This window comes from Mustela putorius, unplaced genomic scaffold, assembly GCF_011764305.1.
Source record: "Mustela putorius furo isolate JIRA1106 unplaced genomic scaffold, ASM1176430v1.1 tig00003909_pilon_pilon_pilon, whole genome shotgun sequence".
NCBI lineage: Eukaryota > Metazoa > Chordata > Mammalia > Carnivora > Mustelidae > Mustela > Mustela putorius.
In genome coordinates this window covers 7,159,967-7,186,801 of record NW_025422057.1, presented here as the reverse complement: position 1 = coordinate 7,186,801, position 26,835 = coordinate 7,159,967, and the positions used below count along the sequence as shown (strand labels likewise).

The following is a 26,835-nucleotide window of genomic DNA, read 5'->3' as shown; positions in this document are numbered from 1 at the left end:
AGTCTGAGGCTCCCTCCTTCCTCCTAGGACACCCAGCATGATGGCCCACAGCCTGCGCGCGCCAGCCCCAGCCACACCCCCTCCGGGCAGTCCCCTGTCCTCTCCTGTTGCTCCATTCCCCGGGGAGCCTATCTTCACAAGACTGAGATTCTTCACAGGTGTGTGTGTGTGTGTGTGTGTGTGTGTGTGTGTGGTAAGCACCCACAAAGCTCTACCTCGAGACAGGAAGAGAAACCACGCAAACTCATACAAAAGCATACCAACCATCCAGGTCTCTCACAGACGGCCCGACTAGGTGACCTCCCAGGTTCCACAACGTGAGGTTTGACATCTGAGCCTGAGGTCTCTGGAGACTCACACCAGCTTGGGAGGCATGGGAGAAGCCAACGCTCACACGCGTGGGAACAAAACCCCTGATCCCCAGCCTTGCTCACAAGGCACCCATCCTGCCGCCCCCGGACTGGGGAAGTTCAGAAGGCTGCTGAGTACACAGATCTAGAGCTCAAAGAAAGAAAACACTCGGAGAAGCACAAATAGCCTCTGACTTCAAATGTTCTTGTTTCCATTCCTACCCTTAAACTTGAAGGGAGATTCCCAGGGGCCCAGATTCTTAGGGGACCGCAGCCTTCTTCTGTTCAAAAGCCAGGAGACTTACAGCCCTGGACATCTGTGTGCTGTGTGTTACAGGCCACCTTATGGTGACAGAACCACAGCAGAATGTGGTTTCTAGAAAAGGCCAAGCACCTGAAGCAAAGACCGGAGAAGTTGGACTCCTGCAGCCTCTCAGCCTGGGTCTCGAGCCTCCAGCCCCATCAAGACCGGCTGACTCATTCTTGGACTTCACACCTATCTACTTGGGCTGATGATGACTCTCTCTCTCTCCCCCGCCCTGTGGGTTGGCTAGTGCTAACTCGGCCTCAGGACTGCAGACTCTATGCTCGCTGTTAGGGTAGAAGCTCCCTAGCCCTTTCAGTGGGAAATGGAAAGAGATCTTTCTGAAGGCGGCTTTACGAAGCCAATCTTACAAAAAAGAACACGGAAAACCATGAAGGACAATGACCTGCGCTATCCCACCGGGGGTCACTGATTTTTAAATGAACTTCAGAGCCCCTGGCCCCCTGGAGTGCCTCTTTCCCTGTGTCATCAGAACAGAGAGTTCAAAGCTATGTCAGGAAGAAAAGGTTCTCAGGCTTTGCCTGAGCAGGCCTCGCCTCCGGTGGTGCCTCTCGATAGCGATGAACCATAAAATGTCAGCTGCGTCCTTGCTTCAGGGACAGGGACACAGGACACCAAGCTCCTCGGCTAAGGTGCAAGGACAGGGCATGAGGATGACTGGAGAGGAGAGGACACGCTACCAGCCCCATCCAGGAAGCAAGGAGCCTGCCTTGGAGGCTGAGAGGCTGCTAACCTTCCGAGTGGTAACCAGGACCCTGCCTTCACCAGCTGGGTAGGGGTGGCCCATGGCAGCTGCCAGAGCTTCTGGCAAGCTGCTGTTCTTACAAAAAGAGACGTGGTGGGATCTCCCAATAGACAGAATAGAGGGGTAAAAAACACACCAGACTCACCATTAGGAACCTGGGCCTCAGTCGCCCCCCCCTGTATGAGGCAGGGTGCCCACCCTGACCCCGGGGGCATCCAGGAATGTGGAGGGGGCCGGTACCCCCAATGGACAACAGAGCTGTGAGGGGCCAGAAAGGTCACTTTTGCCCACCCTCTTTGGCACCCCCGTCCTGGCTGTGGGTACATGCGGAGCATCAGAAATGGGTACGTGCCTGCAATTCATCTCCGAGATGAACACGCAGCAGAGCTGAGGAGAGAGCCAGCAGCCGGGAGAACGGGTCAGGAAACTGCCGAGAAACGCGTCTTAACTGGTGATTAACCAACGCCCTGCCGGGCTCCTTGCTGAGGCGGCAGACAGCATACGTCACACGCACGCTACTCAACCGTGGGGCATCGCGGTGAACCCGGTCACATGAGTGGGGAGCCCGAGCTTCAGAAGAGCGTCACACCTCACCCAGGGCCACAGCACCCACCAACAGCACAGTCTGCGGTCCCAAGGCCACGCTCCTGCAGTGGGGCCAGGCTGCCCCTCTCCACCTGGCAATGCACCGTGTTGGGTGGTTCCCGAAGTCAGTCCGGCAGTTGTCATTCATTCCCCTCCCTCTGGCACCACTGGGACCCCTCCGCACCCCAAGGCAGGCCAGCCTGGCTGAGAAGGCAGCCCGGGAGGCTCCCTTTTCACTTGACACTGTAAACAGCCATCCTGTGCCAACTACACTTTGCACCTACTTCCAGCCTGTATTTTATTCCAGAAACACTGTCAGAAACCAATGCACGGTGCGAGGGGTCATTTAGAGCACTCTCTGTAGACAAACCTTAAACTACCTTAGGGACTAAAAAATCACACATATGCCCACGATAAATAAAAATAAATAAAAAATAAAAAGTAAATTTAAAAAAAATCATTCTTCTGCATGCCTCTATAGGGATGTACTTTTAAAAATGAAAACAAAGCTCTCTTTTGCCAATTTCAGTTACTAACCTGTTCCTTACAGGAGGCTCTGGTCCAATGGTCATATTCCAAATGGCTAGCCCCGAGAGACGGAAGCAGCAGCGGAGACCAGAAACTGGCCTGGGCAGCTCAGCGGCTGCTGTGACTGTCCCTTCAGCCTCGGTCACATGCCCGCTCTAAGAAACCGAAAATGTCCCACCTCCGAATGCCAGCTTTCTCATACGAGGGGCCGTTGCATTCCACTTTCAACAAGTGACAGAGTGAAAAGACCAAAAGCTATGAAATCTCAAAGTGAAATCTTTCCGTCCTGCATAGCCCAACACGGCCAACTGGTTTACCCTGTAGAAATTAATACAGAGAGTGCCCCCGGGAACAACCCTTTCATGTACAGAGCAGAATTTAACAGCCAAGTAATTAAACACAGAAAGTACGGGCTTGTAATTAAAATGCTGACAAACCTGAACCAGCGCAGCACAAGCAGGACAGCTATAATATTTTTACAATTCCCTTTTATACATAATGCATGATCCTTCTGCTCAAGTTTCTCTATGTTCTCTGCCTGTGAAATAATTTACATTAATAAATAATTTATTACCATAACTCCTAAAGTAATTATGGGTTTCCATGCAATTTTTTTTTAGCATATGAATTGTTTTGTTCTCTGTTCATTGACTTGTATTTACACGACTTTTCCTAGTGGCCCTTCTGCAATAATTGGTATCGCATTTGCCTCCTCACATAGTATTTGATTTCCAGGTCTCTCCTCGCCTGAGTGGTGAAGAAAATGGAATGTGTAGTGTCCATTGTCCCCGCGATACGGAACTCATTTAATGGGTGCAATTAGCCAAGGGTGGTGAGCGGAGCGTGCTCTCACCCCGCTTGCCCTGCTTCACCAAAAAAGATTAAACTGACACACGTGTGCCACTGGGTCAGCGCAAAGAAGCGTCGTGCAGGGCGAGTGACTGTTGACCTGGGAGGGGGGAGCCCCTGCCTCTCCCAGCGCAGAGCGCTTCTGTCAGGTGCGGCCACGCCCCCTTCCCTACCTACTAGAGATCACGGCCAGCAGCAAGCGCTGGCCCGCCTGCCAGGCCAGCTGACCGGGGACAGGCCACGGCCCTGAAGCTGCCACCTGACCGAGGCTTCCCGTGTTAAGAACACAGGAACCAGCCATGTACGTGGCCCTTCCCCAAAGAAGCCACTTGCAGAGGAAATCACCGCTCCGCACAGAAAGCGTTCTCGGGATGCTACGGGAGGGGAGAAAGGAAACCGAGAGGCAAACACTGTCTCTGCTACAAAGAGCCCTTCAGGGACCGGGCTGGGCTCACAACCTAATAAGGAGTGCTGGGCCCTGGTACAGAGCAGGCTGGGCGGTGGCCGGGCCCCACTGTGCCCTGTTTCTGCCATTCACCCCTCATCCTGGCTTTGTTCTCTCCCCTACTCTGGGAAGGCATTAAACTGCTTCTTTCTATCAAGTTCCCGAACTTAGGGTAGGGGAGGCTGGGCTCCTGGGAAGGGTGGCTTTTTAAGAGGAAGCAAACAGGCCGCTACACTCCCCACTCCAATGCGCTTGCCTGGATTCTCTTCAGAATGCTCAGGGAACTCAAACTTGCCCTGACTTCCAGCTAGGACCCTTGCAGTGGGCGCTTGGGAGGGAAACGCCCTCAGTCATGGGGCCAACCTGCCCCCAGCAATCACGGGAGAATTCCACCAATCGGGGCCAGAACATGAGTTCATTATCTCCGGGAGACAGACGGGGGTTGGTGATTATAGTATTGGGACATTTTGTCTTGGCTGAGTATCGCCCAGTCCTGGAAAGGCTCAAAAGCCTCTTGAAAAGTCCAGCTAGACCCTCCCAGGGCCATTAAAAAGCAGGCAAGCGGAAGGTGAGACCTCACTGCCTCGGACGCCCTCCCATTCACGGTGCAGGTGGGGCCACACCTCGATGCGCAGGGTAAAATGGCCAGAGCAGTCCCCAGAGCTTCCACCAGCACAAAGGCCTGGGAAGGGACTGAGCTGGTGCCTTCTGTGTGCTGCTGTCTCTTTAAATCCTACCAGAAACTACAATCTGCAAGAGGAGGAGACTGGGGTTCAGGAAGGCTGATCTGCCCTCAGCTCTGAGGACCCCAATCCACAGGGAATTCTGTTTCTCGCTCTCTCGGCTCCACTAGACAGAAGCCCTCTTGAGTGCAGGGGCTGACTTTCTCCCCTCTGGGCCAAGTGCCTGACAACATAGTAGATCTTCAATAAACACCTACAGGAACAACCCGCCAAAATGAACCCTGGGGAACGAAAAGCATATGTCAAAGGGGCAAGGGTCTCCCCAGATCAAGGAGGGGCTGGCCAACAGAAGAGAACAGCCGAGGAGGCAGGCGACAGGGCTCGGCAGACCCCCCACCGCCCGGGGCCGCTCCCCTGCTCCCTGGCCGTGCCCTGGGGCCAGCGTACATCAGGCAGCCTTGAAATGAAGCCCGGCACCTCCGGCGCCTCCACCACCAGGGTACGGAGCTGAAGTCCGGGCTGGCCCGAGGGGCTGAGTGTGCCCAGGAGCCTCCCTCTGCTTCCTGGCGGGACAAAGGCAGTCTCGCCACCACAAAACCGAGCCCAGCCCATGAAGCAGGCAGTGAGGCAAGCCTCTGAGCCACGTGGCTAAGTCGCTGAGGGTTTGTTGAAAGCCGTTAACCACCAGAGGGGCTCAGTCAAGCCCCATGTGGGGACAGGCTTCAGAAGTGTGTCGTGGTGGGGGAACCAAGGCCAGGGGATCTCGCTATTTCCACGTCCTCTGGGGGGCAGCATCAAGAGGACCGACCACCTGGGGCTCTCCCACCAAGCTGTGGCTTGGGACTAAGAAGCAAACCATCTTTGTTCTCCCCCAACCTGGGCCCAACTCTGCCAAGGCAGCTTGGTGGGGAGTCGCTTCACGAGCTCTTGGTGTCCCCCTATGCGAATGGGGCGGCCTCAGCGGCCCCACAGCAGAATTGCTGCAGCGTCCCAGAGACAGCGTCGTGAGGAAGGAGCCTGGTGCTTACTGCGACACACCCAGCAACCCCTCTGCCATCACCACCCCGTCTACCAGACAGTCTCAAGAAGACAAAGAAAACACTGCACACAGAGTCAAAGGCTGAGAAAAGAGGCAGGAAGACCTGACAGTCCTGTGAAGACAGGCCTGGGATCGGAAGGCCTACAGCAGTCACCCACCACGGGAACTTGGTTGCTGCCTCGGTACAAACATTCCAGAAACTCGTGCAGCAGGGTGTCCCCATGGTGGGCGGGAGCCATGGGGAGACAGTGGAAGGAGAGATAGTGCCCGATCATCTGGAGCTCAGAAAAATCAACATAATCAATACAGTCATCTCAGCCTCCCCCTTAGGAGAAAGAGTAATTCACACCTGCATGGGCACCGGAGACTGAGACAACCCTTCTGGAAAGCAGGTCAACAATATGAAGCAAGAGCCTTCAAAATGTCCCTGCCCCCGGCCTCTGTAAGCCACTCCCGGGAACTCCTACGGAATAATCCAGAAGGCCGACAAAAGACAAAGACTTAGACGTGTAGTCACTGTTCATCACAATGGCGAACAGAACACGGCCATTCCTCTCAACAAACAAAAGACAGTGGCATCGGTCAGCACCCGCTGATACCTAGTGTGTTACTACACACTCATTAAACCATACGGAGGGGCCAACGCTACCGCGCTGGGGGAAATGGGAGTAAGGACTACTAAGTGAAACCAGAAGACAAAAAGTTTTTTGTATATAATTTTATACAATCGCTCATTCATTGTGGACTTGGCCATGTAAGAAATTCAAAGAACATTAAAAATACACCAAAATATTAGCAGGCGTTCTCACCGGGTACTGGGACTAGAAGAGATTTTTATTTTATACTTTACACTATGGTACGTCGTCCCAATGTATCAAAGTGAACATGATTACCTTAATAACCAGACAGAAACTCTCAACGTTATGGTTGGAGATGACAGCTGTAAGCCACACCCCAGGGCCCACCGGCTCCCTGAGCCCCACAGCCCGGGTGCCATTCTGGCACGGCCGGGCCCGAGACTGCTCAAGCACAGAGAAGAGACCCCATGGCTGCTGTGTGTGCCTGTGTCCAGAAAGGGCTTCCAGCATCTCACCTGGGGGACTCAGGCCCTGGTGCAAGGACCAGAGAATGACTCTCCACAGCCACCTTGGTTACTCACCCATAATTCCACAAGAGAAAAGTGTCGGTCCTTGACTCATCTTCTTTGGCGTGTGCTGAAAACAACCAGAAAAGCTATTCACTCTTCAAGTCATAAGAAGCACGTTTGTACATGACCCTGCACTGATCCCTCGCTAAAGTCACAATTAAAGGGGTAACTGCCTTCTGCCAACGTCAGATTAGGGAAAGGAGAAAAAAGCATTCTAAGAGGCAACATCTGCCCATAATTAGACCTGGGCTCTCCGTCCAAAGTCTCCAGTGAGTTATGGAGTTCATCAAGTTAATAGCTTCAAAACACACACAAGAAAGCGCCACGACTTCTGACACTTGGGGATTTTTCCATGTGAGTGCTGGGGAGGAGGGTGCGGGAGGAGGTGTGATGCACACGGTCACCGAGCTGGGTTGTAGAGAGGCCACCCCACAGCGCAGGCTGGGAGAAGAGGGGGCCTCTTGGTGACAGGAGGAGCCCCCAGGGAGAAGCAGAGGCACGTCTGCCACCCCAGCTCCCTCCCTCCCCGGAGACACCAGGAGAACAGCAACTCATCCTCTCCACAGAAGCACCAGTTAGAGCGCAAGCGGGGGGCCCTGCACCGTGCAAAGCTGCTTTGCTGCAACAAGGAGGCCCCCCAGGCACTCTCCCTGAACTGGAACAGAAACTCAGAGGTTATGTCTGGTTGCAGCAGAGAGCTAGGGTTTTGAACTCCTTGGCGCCGTATTACAATGGCTCCCCTTCCCACCATAAAGATCCCATGCCTCCCCTCAAGGCCCACACCGAGCCTCACAAAATGCTACGGCCACTGGGAAAGGGACAGGCCAGTTGGGTCCTAGGCTCCAAGACTAGGCACTGCTCCATGGCTACACAGTAACCTGAGCACAGAGAACATTCTGGGCTCCCCTGCGCTAGTTGAGGCATGGGTCAGGTGGCCTGTTCTGACCTCTAGTGAGGCGGAGACGGTGCCCACTGGGGCTCTAGGAAGAAAGGTCTGTCTCGAGTGTTCCTAAGACTCATTCCCTCTTTCCTTCCTTCGCCCACTCCTAAGTACTGGTGATTATTCACATGCGGGCTGCACCACGGCTTGAGCCCATGACGGGGGAAGCAGCTCTCTGTCCCAGAGGAGTCAGCCTGTCCAAGAGAACTCCGACTTCTGAGAGGAGCCCCAAATACCAGGGACACGCGGGCATCCTGTCTGAGAAGTGGGTGGGAACCCAGGCCCTGGAGCTTTGGGGCCTGGAAGGAGAAGCGCGGAGGTGACTAGGAACGCCCGGCCCTCCCAGATAAAAGGGTGGCGAGTGCCTGTCCCCAGCTCCCTGATTCAGAGACCTTTGCTCTTGGTCAGCCATGTGCTCACCAGCCTCGTTGCTAAGGGTCCTTCCTGCCCAGCCTGGGACACAGAGGTGAAGGAGGCCTGCTTGGGCCCTCAGGAAGCTCACAGTTCACGGAGGACACAGTCCCACAAACCATTACACTACAGGGAGTGTGGGACCAGAGAGGAGACGGCCCAGGCCAGGGTGCTGGGGTGCAAGAGGTCAGCCCTGGCTTCCTCTCAAGGACCAGAAGACGCCTACAAGCAACAAGGCGCCGGGGCGGGCCTGCTCTGGTGCCCTCCTCAGCTTCAAATACTCATTGTGTTTTCAAGACAGGCTGTCCTCCTGGACTGAACCATCCCACTCACAGTCATCCGGGGAATTATTTGGAAAAAGTGAAAGACGGCTGCGTCTGCCTCCCTCCCAACTGACGTGGTTGACACAGCGGGATCCTCACAGAAAGCCCACAGCCAAGCCACCAAATGGAGAATGGGTGACAATGACTTGAGAGCCTACCTCCACGCCACGTAGCCCCAAACAACCAAGCACACAGCCCGTGGACGCCAGGCAGGCTCTGCTTCCAGGGGGATGGTGCAGAGTCATGAGTCGGGCTCTGCCAAGGCCAGGGTCCTTGGCAGCCAAGGGAGACAACTCTCACTGCGAGAGCACCTTGGCGCCAAGCAAATACCCGCTGGGGAACCAGAGTCCCCAGCCCACACTTGGGTCGAGGGGGCAGGTGGCCAAGTGAGCCAAGGCCAGTGGCCCACAGAAACCCAAACCCAGATCGGGCCGGGGAAAGCAGAAGACAGCAAGGATCCCGGAGCCAGCTGTCTGCAGCATTGGCACGCAGGCCCACCGAGGAGGGCTTGGGGTTTACAGACAATAGGAAGTGAGCCAGGGAACCAGCCCGCTGACCTGTCCTTCCACAAAGCCGGTGTGCTCCAGACAGAGGGGCAAGGTGGGGCCCTCCAGATCCGGGCCCTCCCAGGGACTGCGGACACCTGTGTGGGCACCAGAGAGGCTGGGGTCTGGGCCTACAGAGGGGAGCACCGGGCCGAGCCACAGGGACTCCGAGGCTCTCCTGGCTCATGCATTCATTCCCTCAGCAAGGATCAGGCCCTGTTGGTTGCAGACCGTTCATTTCCCAGGCTGGAGGACTCACACTTGAAATGGGAGTGCTTCTCACTGCCCCCCAAAGCCCTGCTCCGAGCCACCACCCTCCACGAGGAGACCGAACCAGCCTTCTAGCTGGTCCCGGGGCCTGTGTCCTGGGCCCACCTTCATTCTCCACCCAGAACCCAGAGGCAGCTGAAGTTGCTCTTCTGCTCCCGTGACGTCCCACAGCCACCAGAACAGAACCCGGCTACCCCTCCCCCCACAGCCACCCGGCCCGTGAGAGCCAAGCCTGGGCACAGGAGACATGTGCAGTGCTGCCACCTCAGGTCTCTCCATGACCAGCTCCTCACCAGGCCACCTTCCCTGACCATCCCAGCCAAAGGGCACCCTCCCCACCCACACTCTCCTCTTAGTGTCCGCACCGCCTGCGTCCGTTCCTTTGCTTCTGTGCTTATTCTCTGCCCCTGAGAATGAAGCTTCTTAAGGCTGCCATCTTGTCCCAACACAGACTAGGCACCACGTGACTATCTGGTGACCGACAGCGATGGCCACCTGTCTGCCCACGCTTATCTAGCTCCTGCCGCCACTCACCCAGCAAATGCAGGGCCAATGGAAACAGACTTTCACTGGGCAGAACTTGCCACCTCCCCAAATCGATGGGCTCATGCCAAGTCAAAACTCGGTGGAGAAGGGGAGAGAGCACCCGCCGGACAGCTGGGGAGTAAGAGGGCAGCAATCACTCACACTCAGATCTCACGACGTGAAGGAACACCTCCGCGTCCCCTGTTCTCAGTGAGCTCCATCCCCACTCTCTCATGGAGCACGTGAAAGTGGGTGACCTCCTACTGTCCTCAGCACCAACTCCTACACTGGGACTCCTCCCTCCGCACCGCACAGCTTCTCAGCGGGACGACGCCTCCATCTCTGCTGACGAGAGACGGGCACGGGACGCTGGCGTGGCCGACCAGGTCCTCTTGGCTCTGGGGCTCTGAGCCTAGACTGAAGAAGTGAGGGGGCTGCTTTACCCAGTGGGGGTCCCCCAGCCTGCCTCGAGCACCTGCTTCCAAAACCCTCCGAGCTGCCCTGTCCCTGACCTTTCTGGGGCCCCCCCTCGCCAGCTCTCCTGACAGCTTCCCAAGATGTCAGGCGCAGGCATACGCTGGCTGCTGTCGGGTTTCTCTGAGCCCAACATCAAGGTCCCCTCTGGGCTCCAGGCTGGCCCGAGCCAATTCATCCCCGGTATGCCCAGACTGTGACAAAACAGACCCAGACTGGTCTGTACCAGTCTGCAAGTGGCCTTCCCAAACTTCACACCCTCCGCATCACTGCAGGAGGACGGGCCGGCCCGAGGCCTAGCAGGCTGTGGGGACTCCAGCCTCGGGCTCCCACGACACTCACCGCGCGCACCGGAGTTGGCACCCAGGCCTCGGCTGGGGCTGGCAGGAAGAGCACAAGGAGCACAGCTCCCCGTGACGCTTCTCCCACCGCGACGCACCTCTTCTCCAGCCCGCCCCAGCCGGGCCTCTGTGAGAGTCCTCAGAGCACAAGGGAAGGCTTTGGAATCAGACCCTCCACAGGGAGAGCAAAAGCTGGACATCCCACCGGGGCTTCAGGGGCCATCTGTCTGACTGACGAAAGAAGGCCTGACTTAGATAAAGCCAGAGTCCAGTCTGAAGTCTTAATGAGGAGCTAGCTCGGACGGAACGTGATGCAGCTCTTCTCTGGCCTTCGTCGCGCTTCTTCAGAGCTTTGCTCGCAGATTCCTGACCAAAGCCGTCAAGTCACCATTTCCCCACAACACTGTTAAGGGGAACCACAAGGCGACACAGGCAGGCTCCTACTCATGCCCTCGAGCGGAACAAGCAAGAACACCCCGGCCTCCAAAAAGGAACACAGCATGACCATGGCAGTGGAAAGCAGAAGACAGAGCCAGGCCTGACCAGGACAAGAGAAGCCGAGAAGGGATGAGCGGCCTTGTAGAGAGAGGTTCTCAGACTCGCTGACAGGGATGGAGCAGCGGCCCGGGCTCCCTGGGCTCCCCGGACTTCAGGGTTGGCCAAGGCCCAGCCTGTGCAGGCAAGAGGCTTCAGACTGTCCCAGACATCTGTGCACCTCTGGGGTCTGACTTCCGGCCAGCCTGGGCCCACCAGTGAGGCTGGCTGGGGCCAGTGAGCCCAGTGTCAGCTCTGGGGAGCTGCGAACATGAAGACCCTCCACCCCAGGCAGTTGCGAGGCCTGACATGGCCACGGACTCTCCCCACTGGGCAGATCACAGCCCGGGCCTCCTAACCTGACAAGAACGAAGGGAAGGACCGGCTCCCCGACACGGTGTCGCCTCCTGTGGGAAATACCTCAAGGCTGGGGAGAGCAAGGCCGCCTACAGCCACATTCCACCCTCTCCTCCAAGACAGACTCCAGACTTGAGAGAGAGCTGAGACACCGGCCAGGGAGAGGAGGCAGGCCCGGCCGGGGAAGACGGTCACTCTGGCCTGGGAGAACAGGCCACAGGCTGAGCGTGGGCGTGTGGGAAGGGGCTGGGGAACACTGCTCCCGAGGTCAACCGTCTGGGCTGCCTTCCAGCAGCAGCAGCTAATGTTAGAACACTAGGAGGAAGAGCCCACTCGGCAGAGGAAAGCGACCAGCAGAGCGGGCGGGGGGGGGGGTTGGGGGGGTGGTAAAGGGAACTGAGCAGTCTTCACTGCTGTGCATTGTGTAAGCTGGGCCCAGGCTGGGGCCAGGCGGGGCCCTTAGCCCTCTCTCTCTCCAGGGCCAGGTGCCGGGAAAGGCAAAACGCTGGGCACTTGTCAGTCCTTTTTTCTGTTTTCCTACATCTCTCTTGGGAACAAGACCAGTCACTTGTCACCAGCATTTCGTTTTTAGAAAAAGAACAAGAGACCTTGGAGGGCAAGGAGGGAGGGGCTACAGGCTTCCTTGCCCAGTGTGTCCAAGGGCACTGGGAGGCCCCCAGGTGACTTTCACCCGAAGTTTGAGACCTTCTCTCTCGCTCGGGTGCCTCTGGGGCCTGCTTCCCTAATTCCAAAGTGGCCTGTGACTCATGTTTTCTTTTTAATATGAAGCCCACCGCCCCCCCTGTCTGTTATCTTCTTAGGCTGATTAGAAAACAAAGAGAAATGCTTTTCCATGTTCCTGTTGTTATCTTGATGGTATTTACACGAGGATGGCGTTGCCAGTTTAGGAAGCTGAAGCAGAGCCCCGTCCGCTCCCCCCCAACCTTGCCGGCAGGGGAGGGCGCATTCTAACGTGCCTTCACCCTCCCTTCCGCCTCACGGACGTCAGCACTGGACCGAGATGATCTGGGGTTGTTCTGGGCTGCTCCCTGTGCATGGCCGGACTGGAAGTCGGCCTCCCTAGACTCTTCGGAGATGAGTTTCCCTTCCCCGGCGAGGGCTGCGAGGCCCCGCGTTGGCAGGCAGGTGCTCCGGCCATGGAGCTCAGCGGAACTGGGGCCCACGTGCCCCAGGACCAGCCGCACGGTGAGCCCCAGCCAGGCGGGCCCCGTGAGGGGACCAGGTTCTGCGGCATCCGCTGAAGCCAGCAGCACAGCTGGAAGTGGCCAGGGACCCTCCCTTGGGACCTCTGGAGGGCCCTCACCCCAGAGGTCGTTCCCTTCTGGCCAACAGTCCTCCCAGTGTATTCTTCAGATCTTGGCAGGAAAGCACCCCCCCGCCCCGCGCCCCCACCCACACAGCAGAAAGCAGAGCGGCTCTTCCCGTACCCTTGGCTGTGAACCTGGGCAGCAGCCGGAGAGGAACTAAAGCAGTGAGGGGGTGGGCGGCAGGAATCCGCGTCCATTCCCTCTACAAACATCCCAGAGCACCCACCCTGTCCCAGGCCCCGGTTTCGGGCCCTGGGCACTCAGCAACAAGCAAAAGAAACAAAATTCCTTGCCTTTATGCAGCTCGCATTTCAGAGCAGTCATTCAACAAACAAGATCGAAACATCAGAAAGTGACAGGCGCTGAGAAGGGGAAGGGCAGGCAAGTGCTGGGCAGAGGGTGGTTGGAGCAGAGCTCGATTTCAGGCTGAGTGAGCAAAGAAGAGGGAGGGAAGGAGTCCTGCTGGCGGGGAGCGGTCCAGGCCACAGAAGTGCAAAGGCCCTGAGACGGGCTCGTGCTTGACACATTGATTGAGTGTGGCTTGAGCAGAGTGAAGGGAGCAGGGTGAGAGCAGAGAAAGAGCAGCGTGGTCACAGACAGCCACAGTTCATGGGCCTTGGGCCTCCTGGTAAGGGCTTTGGCGTTTGCTAGGTGGGAGATGGGAAGCCAGCAGAAGGCCGGAGCCGAGGAGAGATGCACCTGTCTTGTGGTCCCTCTGGCTGCTGGTAGAGAACAGACCAAGCAGCCAACAGCAGGAGACCGTTACACCACATTCCCAGATGAGAGAGGGCAGCAGGTGGGACCAGAGCGGCAGCAGTGAGGATGGCGAGTGGGAATCAAATATATTTCCAGATACATATTCAGGGCAAACTGGAAAGGAAGCCAGGATGGGCAGAGACCTGACCCATCTCTGCTTGTGGAATTCTGCGAGCCCAGTGTCCGGCACATGCGCAGTGGTACATAAAGGCCTCAGGTCTCGATGGCTCTCCCGCCCTCCTACAAGGGTTGGAGACCCAGCCTGGCCCATCTGCTCTCGCCTGACTGCCGCTGTGAGCTTGGGGAGGGAGCCCACAAGGGGGCTAGGGTGGGCTCTCAGGAGGGGCTCACTAGGAAGGGTGCCAGGCAATGTGGCAGAGCCCTGGATTCTTAGCTGTCTGCAAAACTCCTCCTCAGGTTTATTTTTGTCAGAGTGGGACCCTTCCCGCCCCCCACTCACTTCTGAGGAATGAGGTCTGGAAGGTTAAGGGACTACCCTGTTCTCAGTCTGAGAAGGCCAGTCCGCCTCTCTGGCCCACCCCATCAGGCCACTTGGTCATAGGACAACTTTGGGAGAAGGCATTGGAGGGCAGCTGTCGCCAAGGCCCACCACCTTGGCCGCTGGACCGCCCCTTCTTTCTCGCTCGTCTCCCACCCTTGACTTTCCTGAGGCAGCCGCTCTCGCTCCGCACCAGCCTTCTGAAGGGCGGCCTAATCTCACCCCCACTCGGGCACCACCTCCCTGCGGGGAAACTGCCGCCCCTTACCGGGCGGAGGCCACAAGGTATGTCAGTCTCAGCCCGGCAGGGCGGCAGAGCCCCGCTTGGTATTCTCCACCAGGGTGCCGGCCTTCCCACCTCGCATGTCAGGGGCCCTCCGCCAGCTACTTCTCGCAAGCATGCCGCCGGGCTCTGGGTCACCTCGGCCCACTGCCCCAACCTGCCGCATCTCCCAGGGCTCTGCCCTGGGCACTCTGGACTCAGTCTGCTAAGCCCACACGTGCAGTCCACAGCCCCACCTAGACAGCAGGCCTCAGAAGAGGTCATCAGGGAAATGAGGCCCACTAGGTCCTTACCAGCTCAGGGTTCAAGGTCCTGCACGCTATGGCGTCGGCTCCCTGGTTGTCGAGGCTTTTACTTAGGATCATCACCATGGTAAGGACCTCAGGCGCTGGGCTCCATCCCAGGGCGGCCACGAGCCATCTTCAGTTGGGCGGACTTGGGCACAGGTGGCCTGCTGGGCACCTCCCAGGGCTGAGGTGGCCTGGCATCAGCAGGAGCAGTTCCCGATCGGCTGCTCACGCTTGGGGAAGGGCTCCTCCAGGAAATGGCTGCATGCACTTAACTCCCTGAGAAGACAACAAAAAAAGGCAAGGGATTCAGGACATGGGAAGACCAGGTCCCCGAGAGAACCGGCCGCACACCCCGATGCTGGGACCCCGCTCGGAAACGGAACTGCCTCGCTGCTGAAGGACAGGCATATGGCTACAAAGGCCAGGATCCCCTTCTCAGGATCCCCCATGCTGGCCTTGGGGCAACCCTAAAGCCCACGCTCTAGTGGGTACAGCAGTGGGTCTCCGTTCAGCCGCATGGCACCTTTAAGACCTAGCTCAGGGTCTGGGTTGGTCACAATCTGCTGTCCCCAGAGTGTACTCAAGTCACATGGCATCTTAAACCTGGCTGGCTTAACAGACAGCTTTGGTATATGCCCGAGGCTGAGGGTCAGACTGGCTCCAACCCCACAGTCAAAACTGAGGCCCTCAGGCGGCCTCAGGCAGCAAGGTGGCTGCTGTCCTCCACCGAATTATGAACACCGAATTATGAGCTACTGGAAGAGTCGCCGGGGGGCGGGAGGTCCATTTAAAGGCACATATTTCCCACTGTTGGAAGCGCCATGTTTCAAAACACACATTTGCAAGGCCCCCGGTGTTGCCTCCTTCTGCAGACTGAGCCGAAGCAAGTCACAGCCTTCACAGGGCCTGCCCACGCCACCCAGAGCTGCCAGCAGTGACAGGACCCCTCGTGGCGCCATTCTGCACAGCCCACCAGCGCCTCCTCCCGCGTCACCCCCCAAGCAAATGCTGAGAACCAGGCCTTGGCTCAGGCTAGAGAACTCGCTCCCTACACGTTACTTTCTCGGATCCTATTTCCCCAGCCCACCCCTCTGTGGTCACACCTTCAGAGAAAGTCACATGGATGCAAGGAACCTGAAGATCACCGTCACAAAGTAAAAAATAACAACGAAAAATACCAGAAAAGGGCAGCTCCTAATCTGTAATTAGCAACAAACTGCTCCGTGCAGGAAAATGTTTCAGAATCTGCTGCTCTGTGTAAAAATTAATTGCACCCTGGTATTTACTTGCCGTCCAGATTGTAAATCATATTTTCCTGTTTACTTCGATTAGACTTTACAGTGGGTGTTATTGGAATTGCTCAATTACGGGCCAGCTGGCAAGCCCAGGAAAATTACCTTCTACTGTTCTTCGAAAACAAGGTTCATCCAAAGTGCAAGAGCAGGGAAGGGGGGGGCGGGAATCAATACATTTTCCAAGGATGGTTGTTCAGGAAGAGACTTGGTGGCATGTAGGCTCCCAGGTCACAAAGGAGTTTCACCACCACCTCAGTCTAGAGGCAACACATTCTGACAGAGAGTGAGCTGCTCAAGGAAAGAATGTCAGACCACTCCTCCCAGCTCAGGCCAGAAAACCAAGCCAGAAATGCCCGCCAGCCCCCTGGACGCTTGGCTGGGGAGCAGGGTAGGGGGGTGCTATGGACTCGCCCTTCAAAGGGACCCTTTGTGCCGCTTCAGGGGCGGAGGCCAGGCCCACTGGCGGCCATCTTCTTTCTGGGTGCAGCCTCATTCGCTTCTGGGGCAGCTGGCCACTGGTCCAAGGCCCAGGGGGGACCTGCCCTTCCCACCCCACCCCCCATTTCCTTCTTCCCTAACAAGGCAGGACGGCTTGGTGGCTACAAGCTCAGGTCCTGAGTCAAAGACGCCTGGGTTGGAATCCCAGCTCTTGAAATGCATTGTCTGAGGGACTTTTACCAAGTTACTTACTTTGTGAGCCTGTTTCTCTCTCCGTAACATGGGGACCACAGCGCCTGCCTCACAAGAGTCCTGTATCGTCTGAAAACAGAGCTCAAGCCCTGTGCTCAGGGAGAAGCCCTAGCTCATTTGAGGAAGGGCTCGATAAACAGTAGCTACTGTCCCCACTTTCATCGGGGAGACTGTAGGTCCCCGTCCGTTCTCAGCAGCAGATGCCCAAGCATCTATCTGGCCTCTTGGATTTTTATTTTAAAGAGAAATTTCATCAAATTTTTTTAAGGCTAAATTTCACCGGGATGGAACAGGCCATCTTATAGCCCATCCCTCTGGTGAAACAGTAGGTGGCCAGTAAGAATGATACTGTGGGAGTCCGTCGCCATGGAAACATGTTAGGCCATCGGGATGCAGCCGATTGGCACCAGACACAAAGCCGGACGGAGAGAGCAGCGTGGGCGGCCCCGCTCTCGCAGCTCCGCCCCTCCGAGACCCCAGGACCTGGGGCGGCAGCGCGAGGGGTGGATACCGGGGCACCGTAAGCTCCTGGAAACGGGCGGTCACCAAACACGGCAGGCGCCAAACGGAGAGAGGGGGTCTAGCACAAGCCCTGTCCCCGGGGGTCATGGGGAATTCTGAGGGCACAGGCACAAATCCGATGAAGGCAGGCAGGGCGAGGGGGCACCGCAGCTGAGTTGTAAAGAGAACCCCCTGCACAGGGCTGACAACACACAGCACAACCTACAGGAGCCCAGGAGTGGGGACAACCAAGATGCCATCAACAGGGGGCTGTTTCCATGAAACACGGTGGAACCACGGAAAGGGACACCACGCCACTTCAGGCACATCGGCAATAAGGTGACTCTGACAGGACAGAAAAAACCCTCTCCAAGCCACGCTGCGAGATGAGTACAGCGGAGGACAGTGTGGTCCCGAAAGCGCGGCCGCCTTACAGAAGCGCCTGCCGTTTTGGAGTAGAAGACAGACTGGGCAGCTTTTGCAGGCTGCTTGAATACCCCACCCAGGACCTACAACACCTTTTCCGTGAAAAAGAAAATAGGCAAGATTTCCACATGCTGGAGAGGCACAGGAGCGGAGGGAAGGCTGCGAACAAAGCATGGGGCCCTGCCCCGTACATGCTGCATGGAACTCAGGGAGCACCCCAGTGGCAGGAGCAGAGGGTGTGTGGACAGGTGGCAGCACGGGGACAAGGAGCTGGGAAGACAGATTCAAACCGGACTGACAGCTCGCAATGCTGACCGAGTGCAGACTTTACCACGTGGCCACAGGCAGCTCCCCGAGGGGCTGGGCTTCTTCGGCCTGTCGAGGAAGAGTGATTCTGGGGGGTCCTTTGCAATGCCCAGCACGGTGCCCTGAACACAGCACGAGCCCAATACACATTTTGGAATGAAGCTAAATCACAGCAACATCTGAAATGATCCAGGCACATTCTCAGACCTTGTGAGGCAAATCCAGACCAGCAGAGCCTGGCACAATCTGGAATTCTCTGGGATTCCTTTGATCCGTGGCACGGGCCTGGCCAAGTTCACTAAGGAATGCCAATGCCCTTCCAGAGACTTGGAGTCGAGTCTGAGAATGGGGCCAGGGACAGCTCAGGGAAAAGCTGGGAGTGAAGCCGGGCTGGGGGCCAGGGGGTGAGGGGAGACTGGCCCCACCTTTGAAGGAACAACTGGGAGCAAGGCTCTGGCCCAGGTAGAAGGTGCCCAGAGCCGCAGGTGGCATGATGAAGGCCCTCTGCAGGCCACCTCTGGGCACGGACCCCCCTCTGGCCTGGTGACTGACAGTGACTTTCCTGAGGGCTTGAGCCAGCCGTGCCTCAGCACTGTCCCTCCCCCTCCCATGAAGCAAAGGAAATGGAAGGGAAGCAGCCCCTTGGACAAGGTCTTCAGAAAGGCCGCATGCATTTTTAGACTTGCCTCACTTCAGCCATTCGTGTGACAAATGCTGTATGGAAACAGGACCTACAGCAAATTTAGGGACACGTGGGGAAGTGCACCTTTGAGTGGGCCGTGCCTTCTGCCAGTGATGAACCACTAGAAGGGTGGCCAGGGGAGCCGAATCCTGGGGGGGTGCAGGGGGGCGGAAATCAAGGCTCCTAGCTGTCCCACAAAGGGAACCAAACCTTTTGGCTTGCAGACTCTATAGCTACGTGCCGAGAGTTTGAAGGAGGAACATTAAAATATGCGGGAACCTCACCAGAGCCCTTCCTTTTCCAGACCCAGTTAGTGTCAGAAAAAGGCCCTGGAGGCTCAGTAAAGGGACCTGAGGCTGGAGTGTGTGGGCTCCCGCGAAACGGTTCAGTGATGTCCCTCAGCCCAGGTGCCCAGGCCTTCCAGCCTCCCAAAGGGTCAGTGAGGCGAGACAGCGGTGCCTCCACCACCTTCAACACACAGAAAACCAGAGACAAACAGCCTCTTCAGTCGATACGGTAACACCCCAGATGCAAGGAACACCAAACCCTGTCAATCTGAGGGGATTCCACGGGAGAGACAGAATCCAGGGAGAAACTGCATTTTGTTTTCACCATTTGCCTAATATCTCCTTGGTCTGTATTTGCAGAACTAAGTGTGATGCAGAGTCCACCTTTCCGCAGAGCATGAATAAAATAAGGGCCACGGCAGCCGTGCTGGATTCTCAGCTTAGTGCATCCACGGAGTCCCTGCGCCTGGGCCTGTTGCTAGCCCATTCTACAGAACGACAAACTGAGGCATAGGCCCTAGGTCACCCGGCTGTGAGGGACAGCACAAGGACTTGGGCCACATCTGCTGAACTCCAAGACCTGGGTCTTGACCCCTGACTCTTCTACTCCAGGATCTGTGCATTTCATCGTAATGACCCTTCAAGTATTTCTCAATTAAACTGACCAAATGTGGAAGCACAGACACGAGGTTTGTAGCAGTCCTCGTCCCCACGGCTCATCCTGAGGTATCCCAGGCCGAGCACGGACCTTCCGGAACCTACTGCTGAGACACAGCACTAGGGTCCCACAGCTGGCAAGGGGGCGGGGAGGCAAGAGGGCATCAGTGCCGTCTATCCTAACCGCATGGATATTCAGCCAGGCCAGGTGCCACCTGGAAGGTGAAGTGCTCCCCATGAACACTGGGGTGTCCCCAGTCCCCTGGGGGCGTCTTGCTGGCTTCCTGCTACACCAGCTGGAATCCACATCCATTTGCCACCTCTCCCCAGGCCTCTGCCTCCAGCGGCCTCTCCACTGGCCACCCTGCCCTCCTGTCCAAGTCCGTTCCTAGGGGACCCATGGGGGGCCCTCCCGTCCACCTGCAGAGTCTGGATATAGGCCTGCCTCAGTCATCCTCTGGTCTCTGCCTGGAGCCTGCCACAGCAGGAACCTGACATCCGGGTCTGTCGGCAGAGTCAGGAGAATAGGGGCAGAGCAGTGGATCCCTGTCCGGAAGCCACACGGCTGCCCAGCGCAGTCCCAGAGGAGCGGCAGAACCCTGGGGGAGCGACATGATTCTTCTAAGCTCACCCTCTGTCATCTGTAAGACGTGATTCTTGTTCTGCCCCCTCACGTGGAAGCTTGAGGAGGTAAGACTCTGCAGGGTGGTCCCTGCAGACATGAAGTCCTCGGCGTGCCCCGTGCCAAGCAGAGTGCAGGCCTCTATTAGCTGTGTGTGGCTAACATGGTCATGTCTTCTCAGCCACAGCGTGAGCTGCTGGGGGCAGGAAATGGACTTGTGAGACCGCCAAGCACCTTACTCCTAGGATGGGGCTGCTGGATGTTTGAGTCTGTTGCTGGTTTTCGTGCTCACCCGGGGATCCCAGTTACACGTGCCAGGGGGGGCCGGGGGAGAGGGTCGGGGGTGAGGAAACTAGGCTACAAGAAACAAAATGACCTAAAGCCTCACAGCTGGCATGTGCCCACATCTGACTCTCAGGGGAGAAGAGGCCGACCACCTGCTCAACCCAACCCTCACTCCCCACCCTAAAGTGAGGTGTCCCCTTGGAGGCATTTTCTTTGTAACTGAGATGAACATACCTTCCCTGGCCTAGTCCCTCAGGTGACCAAAGGCCACCAAAGGTCCACATCTGGAGAAGGACCGGCAGTCACATCACTGCCTAGCAAGGAACCCACCCACGCCCTTGGCCGAACAAAGTTGAGCAAACCCCCTTATGAGACTACCTTCCTGGAGGGAAAAAAGAAACCAGTAAAATGAGCCACTGAACCACATCAGGACTCTGTTCTCTGGGACTTTAACACAGTCACTCTCAGTGTTGTAGGGATTTCCTGGGGTTTAAGCAAATAGCATTTCGATAGGAGGGGAGGGGTGACATTATTCAGGGACATGAGAGTGTCGAGACCCCGAGCCAAAACAAATCTGAACATGGGAACGAGACAGCCGGTGTCCCTTCTTGAAACCAAAGCCAGCTGCACGCATGACTTGTCAGGGGCCCGTTTATCAATGAGAAACACCCAACAGACAAGTTTCCCATGAGCACTCCAGGACTTCTCAGTACGGTTCGTGTCATTCCAACCCACCAGCCACCACGAGAGACGAGACGCTGTGACCGGAACTTGCTGAGCAAACTCAAAAGGAAGGACACGAAGGACAAGGGAGGGAGGAGAAGAGGACCAGTACTTACGGGGCGCAGAGCCGGGCGCCGCGCGCACCTCCAAACCGGCCGTGGGAGAGAAGAGCGGAGAGCAGAGGACGGGAGACGCAGCAAGGGCCCCAAAGATAATCTGAAATGTTAAGCCACTTAGCCTAAGACGACCATGACCTGTTCTTCAGTCGGGCCTATTTACAAGTACAGTGAATTTAGTCAAACCATGAGGAAAAACCAAAGGAGGTAAAGAGTTAAAGGAAAAAAAAAATTTTTTTTAAAGCAAAATCCAAAGTAGAAAAGCCCAAACCAGAGGCAGTGTGGTCCGGGTAGAGCCAGCAAGGCTCCGGAAACGTGGGCTCTGGCGCTGGCCCTGCTCCCGAGCGGCTCTGCCTGTTGGCCAAGCCACTCTCCATCTCTGGGCCTCCTCCTGTCAAATGCGGGCCTGGGTCAGAGGAGCTCCTTTTCTGACAAGCGAGCGTCTACGTGCAGCCACCTGCCAGGTCACTGTGCCGCTCTGAGGCTCGGTTTCCTCTCCTGTGACATGCAAATAGGAACTCCGAGCGTACCCAGAGTCTCAACCATGGATCCGAGGGCGCGTGAGCCGTGACAGAGGACGGCAACAGTGTCCATCCCGGAGCATTTGCTGGCACGGGCTGTTTCCAGGCCAGCCTTCCCGATCCTGCTCCAGCCTGGCCTGTGGTGCTCAAGGCCTCAGGAAACTAGACAACAGCAAAGGCCTACTCCTTCCTCACTGCCGTCAGGAGCCTCAGCGGGGCCCTCCCACAGGACGAAGTGGGAAGCTGGGAGCCATTCTGCTCTGCTGGCGACCTCCAGGTCACGCACGGCTGGGGGAGGTGGCGTTACAGAACCAGCCCCTCTCTTACATATCAATGGAGAGAGACGGGGCTGTTGTGCACGTTCATTCTCCAAGCTCTGTCCTCAAGCACACTGGGGCATCTAGGGGTCTTTCAGTGACACTCACCGCATTCTGAATTAGAAGTTTCTTGGAGACCCAGGAAGTTAGTCATTCACCAGCTTTCACACCTTCATCTCCCACCCCTGCAGCAAGAATATCCTCTTCCTAAACTGGACTTTCAGGGTCCACAGACCGCTACCTTCTCACGCTCCTACAAGACGAGCCACCCCCAGCCCGGGCAGCATGCGTGGCTTCCACGCTAGCATGGCTCCAGAAGCTGCACGGGCAGGAAGAAGCACTCCAGCTCAGACCGTGGCCACAGCCCAGTGCGACTCCCCCAGGTCACCCCGCAGGGGGCTCCTAATCACTCGGCAGCTGGCACTCGGGACACAGCTGGGAGAGCAGTGATCTCTTTATCTCAGGGGCCTTGGGGCCCCAAACACTATCAAAACAAGTATCACAGTGAAACCCGGGAGGTGACGCAGGACGGACCAAAAGGCTCTAGGAGACGGAGAGGGACACGAGCACCGCTAGGTTTCCCATCTGCCGCCCACTCGCAGATCACAGCCTCATCTCTTCTTCCTACGGGACGTCACCCTCCTGACCCGACTGAGTCATATCGGCCAACCTGGTTTCCTGGGTCGGGTACACAGATCAATCAGACAGGCAACAATCTTACACCAAGACTTCCGCCTTCCCCCCTCGACCCATTTCATACAGCAAGCACCACCGTGCGCTCAAGACCAGCGTCCTCTGCCAAAAGCAAACTCGAGAGACTTAGCTGCCTGACCGATCTGTTACAATGAACAACAGGTATGCCTGAGCTCCACGGCACCTCTCAGGTCAAAACCCCAAAGTCATCTCTCTGCTACCTCCTGGGGTGGGGATTCCGAAGGGTGAGACGGACCCTACTAGGCTCACTCTGGCCGTGGAGCACTCTGCAGAAAGGCCCGACAGAGAAAGAGACTCCCTCCTGTAAGAAGGGCTTCACTGAGGTCCTGTTGCAAAGACAAGCCCAGGCAGTCCCCCCAAGTTACTTGGAACTGACTGTGAAATGAATACGAGCAGCCTGGGGAGCAGCAGCTTACTGGGTCCTGAGCCCCTTTTTGATTTTTTTGGCAGGAGGTGGGTGCAGGAGCAAGGCGAGGTGCTTTGGAAGCCCTGCTGAGCCATTCTAGAGCCTTCCACCTGCACTGTGATGGCTCTGAGACTCCAAAGGTCTTTGGGATAGTTGACCTGATTCCCAAAGGTGAGCACACCATCCTCCTCATCAGAAATGGCCCCGGAAGAAACAGGTTCGCTCCACTATCTGTTCACAGAGTGCGTGAAAAACTGCCAGATGCACCAGCTGCTGCCATGCTTGTCTTATTGTCACTGTCCCCAGCCTGGAGTCACCAGAACCCGGTGTGGGTGCTGGCCTGCCCTGCACTGCAGAAGCCCATTTCAGTAAGTCAGCAGCGGAACTCTAGAGCCAGGCCTTGGGGCGCCTCCCAAAGCCAGCACGCAGTGGCCTTCGGCTCTCGGGGAAGGGTCTGGCCCCGCTGAGAGCCTCATCTTCAGGAGTTACCAAATGCGCAAGAGCGAGAGCACTGCACAACCCAGCAGCGCCCCTGACCGGGGGAACAAGAGGTGAGGGGGACAGAGATTAGCAACGTCCTAAGAGTTGGAAATAACACTAAAGGATACAAAGCTGTGAGACTACATCAGGGGATGGGGTCAGAACGGGGGCAACTTAACCGGTACTGGTCAGAGGCTGGCATCTGGGCGCCAAACCAGTTTTGGGTGCTCTCAGGCAGGCTATCACCCCTGAAAAGCCCGATGAGATCCGAGCTGTGTTCACGGTCCCACAGGCCCTCACTGAGCACTTATGCCGCAGAGGTGATGGGAGGGGCTGGAGCCAGAGGCCCTCCTCCCAAGGAAGTGGAAACTACTAACAACTGATACTTGAGTCAAATAAAAAGCAAAATGAAATACACTAAGAAGCAGAGCACATTTCAAAAAGCAAGGAACACGATAACAAATCAGACTTTCTCAAGTTTAGAAACTGGCATCGCAACTTTATGGGTTAAGTACAAAGCTATCCTGGGGTTTCTCTCCCCACTACCCCCCATCCCTGGCACGCTGGCCAGTTCTCTACTTGGGCAGATGCTTGCTCACTTCAATTATTAATAAGCCAACGAAGCATTTACTAGACCTGTGATAGCCACAAAGCACAAAGCCCAGCCAGTGCCCAGGAGTGTCTTCCACGTCCACGAGATCCCGGCAGACGCGGCTGGCAAAGCTGCTCTGTGGGATCTCTCCTGGCCCCTGGTCTGGCCTCGCCTGGCCACTGTGGGTGGCAGGAGGGTCTGAGTCTGGCACAGGTGCCCAAGAGGCAGTTTCTCTGAGTGCTGCTGACCACAGCCCAGCGCAACTACACTTCATGAGCCCAGGTGAATCCCACCCACATCACAGAGGGCATCACTGTTAGCAGGCAACAAAGGAATAAGGGAGTTTCTCTCCAAAACTCTCAGTAGACCCGAATTTAAAATTCACTTGCCTTCCACAAAGAGGAATGAGTCAACCTCCAGAGAGAGGAACCCAACACATACATACTATAGGCAAAGTCCCCATGCCCCTGTAAGACCCTTGTGCTCCCAGAGCCCACCGTACCAAATTAATCTGCCTTCCAGAGAGTCCTGCTCGTGGGCAGAAAGCCACCTAACAGCCCAGCAGGAGGGGCAGGGTATACAAATGCAAAAACACCTGTGCAACAGACAAAAGGCAGCTCTTCAAAAGGTCAAGAGTCCTCAACACGTACTATTAGGAAATCATCTTCCAATCTAGTTGTAGCAAAGACCAGGAACAGTGGACATCATCAGCTCCCATCTGGGTGAAACTAAATGATTCTAATGATCTAGAAGTCTCTGGAAGGATACAAAAGAAACTTAACATCAGTGGTCTTTAAGGAAGGAAAGCAGGTAGCTGGGAAGAGAAGTGACAGAAGACTCCTCAAAGAACACCATTCTGCTCATTTTGAATCGAGAACCACATGCAGGATGACCTATAAAAAATCTAAACTATATAGAGGCGCCTGGGTGGCTCAGTGGGTTAAGCTTCTGCCTTCAGCTCAAGTCATGATCTCAGCATCCTAGGATCGAGCCCTGCATCGGCTCTCTGCTTGGCGAGGAGCCTGCTTCCCTCTCTCTCTCTCTGCCTGCCTCTCTGCCTCCTTGTGCGCTCTCTCTCTGTCAAATAAATATATAAAATCTTTTAAAAAAAATCTAAACTGGGACACCTGGGTGGCTCAGTTGGTTCAGCAGCTCAGGTCATGATCCCAGTGTCCTGGGATCGAGTCCCACATCGGGCTCCTTGCTCCGCAGGGAGCCTGCTTCTCCCTCTGACTCTGCCTTCCACTCTGTCTGCCTATGCTCGCTCTCGCTCGCTCTCTCTCTGACAAATAAATAAATAATAAAAATCTTTAAAAAAAAAAATCTAAACTATATATACACATATTGGTATGTGCTCGCACACGCAGGGTGCAGCCGTGGGAGGATAAGCGAGAAAAGGCCACCAGGGGTTCCTCCCGGGAGGGGGAGGAGATAACGTGGCTGGGGGACAGGGATGGGGAGAGTTACTTGTCACTGCTGAATTTGTAACATATGCATACATTGCCTGTTCTTACAAATTTAACACACACACACACAATGCTTGTAATTCCCCAAAAGACACTATGCTACTGCACGCGTCCAGACCTTTGTCCATGCTGGTCTCTCTGGCTATAACCAGCTCCTTGCTCCTCCCATGCCCCCCTCAGCCTCCAGCCAGGAGAACCACTCTCACCTCTTAGACTCCGCCCAGCTGCCACCTCTTCCAGGAAGGCCTTGTTCTCTGGGCACAGCTTGAACCATAGGAGCATGAAATGAACTGTGTAATCTTCTGGAGGGCACAAGCCCAGCCAGAGTCCCGAGTCCCCAGCACCTGTCACAAGAGCTATTCGGGAAATGTTTGTTGAATGAAAAAACATATTCACCACGCTAAGTCAAGCCTCAACTTTCCCAGTGCCAAGAGCTATTGAAACCTCTCCTGCTTGTGGGGTTTCCCGCAGCTTTCACAATTGTGTTGTTAACACTAACTTCAAGTATGGTAGCTCTCGGTCCGCAGAGGGGCTACACTCAAAGCGGCATGGATTCCCAGCAGCAGAACACCAGCAGAGTCCGCAGCGCACACAAAATCCCTCCCCTGACAGCACCCGCACCTCCTGGGAACCTGCGAACACTCGTCAAAGCCTCAGCCAGAGCCTCCGGGCAGGTGCAGCCCTTCTCGCAGAGGATCCTCAGAAACACCTGCCCCAGCCCCTTCGCCAGGCTTTGTCCTCCGCGTTCTGCTTTTAGGAGCGAGGGCTGGCCCCCCTCGGGGCTCACTGGGAGCCAGAGCTGCTGGGGTCAGCCCCATGGGCCAGCATCTCCTCCGAACAAGGAGGCCACAGGTCCTGGGAGCCCTCGTGGTGAGCAGCAGAGGGACAGCAGGCACAATCGTCCGAGAGAAGCTGATCGTCTCTGTGACGTTCTGCTCCTGGACACACCAGGAACCTTCTAGAGAACAGGAGTTTAACAGGCAAATCCCAAGAACACCCTGTGCTGGGTCTCTTCCACCAGATTTCCTCCCATCCTAAGTACAGCATTCACCGGACGAGCTATGCCAGGCACCGAGGGCAGAAGACAGACCCAACCGAGTTCGCACCACCCGCCAGGTGTTCCAACACCTATACCACAGGCACCGTAAGTACCAGAACACGGTGACTGCCACGGGAC

The 26,835-nt window shown here is 56.4% G+C and overlaps 2 protein-coding genes across 3 annotated transcripts in view; both read right to left on the bottom strand.

Moving 5' to 3' along the window:
* Positions 1-14,715, bottom strand: part of FAM53B (family with sequence similarity 53 member B) — a 72,906-nt gene extending 58,191 nt beyond the window's left edge. For both annotated transcript variants that reach the window (XM_013055717.2, XM_013055718.2), the window contains exons 1-2: positions 14,576-14,715; positions 6,709-6,763 (exon numbers count right to left, since the gene is read on the bottom strand). In XM_013055717.2, coding sequence (XP_012911171.1) covers positions 6,709-6,763; positions 14,576-14,653 — 133 coding nt within the window. In that variant the 5' untranslated portion in view covers positions 14,654-14,715. The remainder of the gene's footprint in view (positions 1-6,708; positions 6,764-14,575) is intronic.
* The window catches only part of EEF1AKMT2 (EEF1A lysine methyltransferase 2), a 71,143-nt gene continuing 58,883 nt past the window's right edge, over positions 14,576-26,835 (bottom strand). Inside the window, exon 7 of the transcript XR_006603118.1 lies at positions 14,576-14,848. The gene's annotated coding sequence lies outside the window, so the exon portion shown is untranslated. The remainder of the gene's footprint in view (positions 14,849-26,835) is intronic.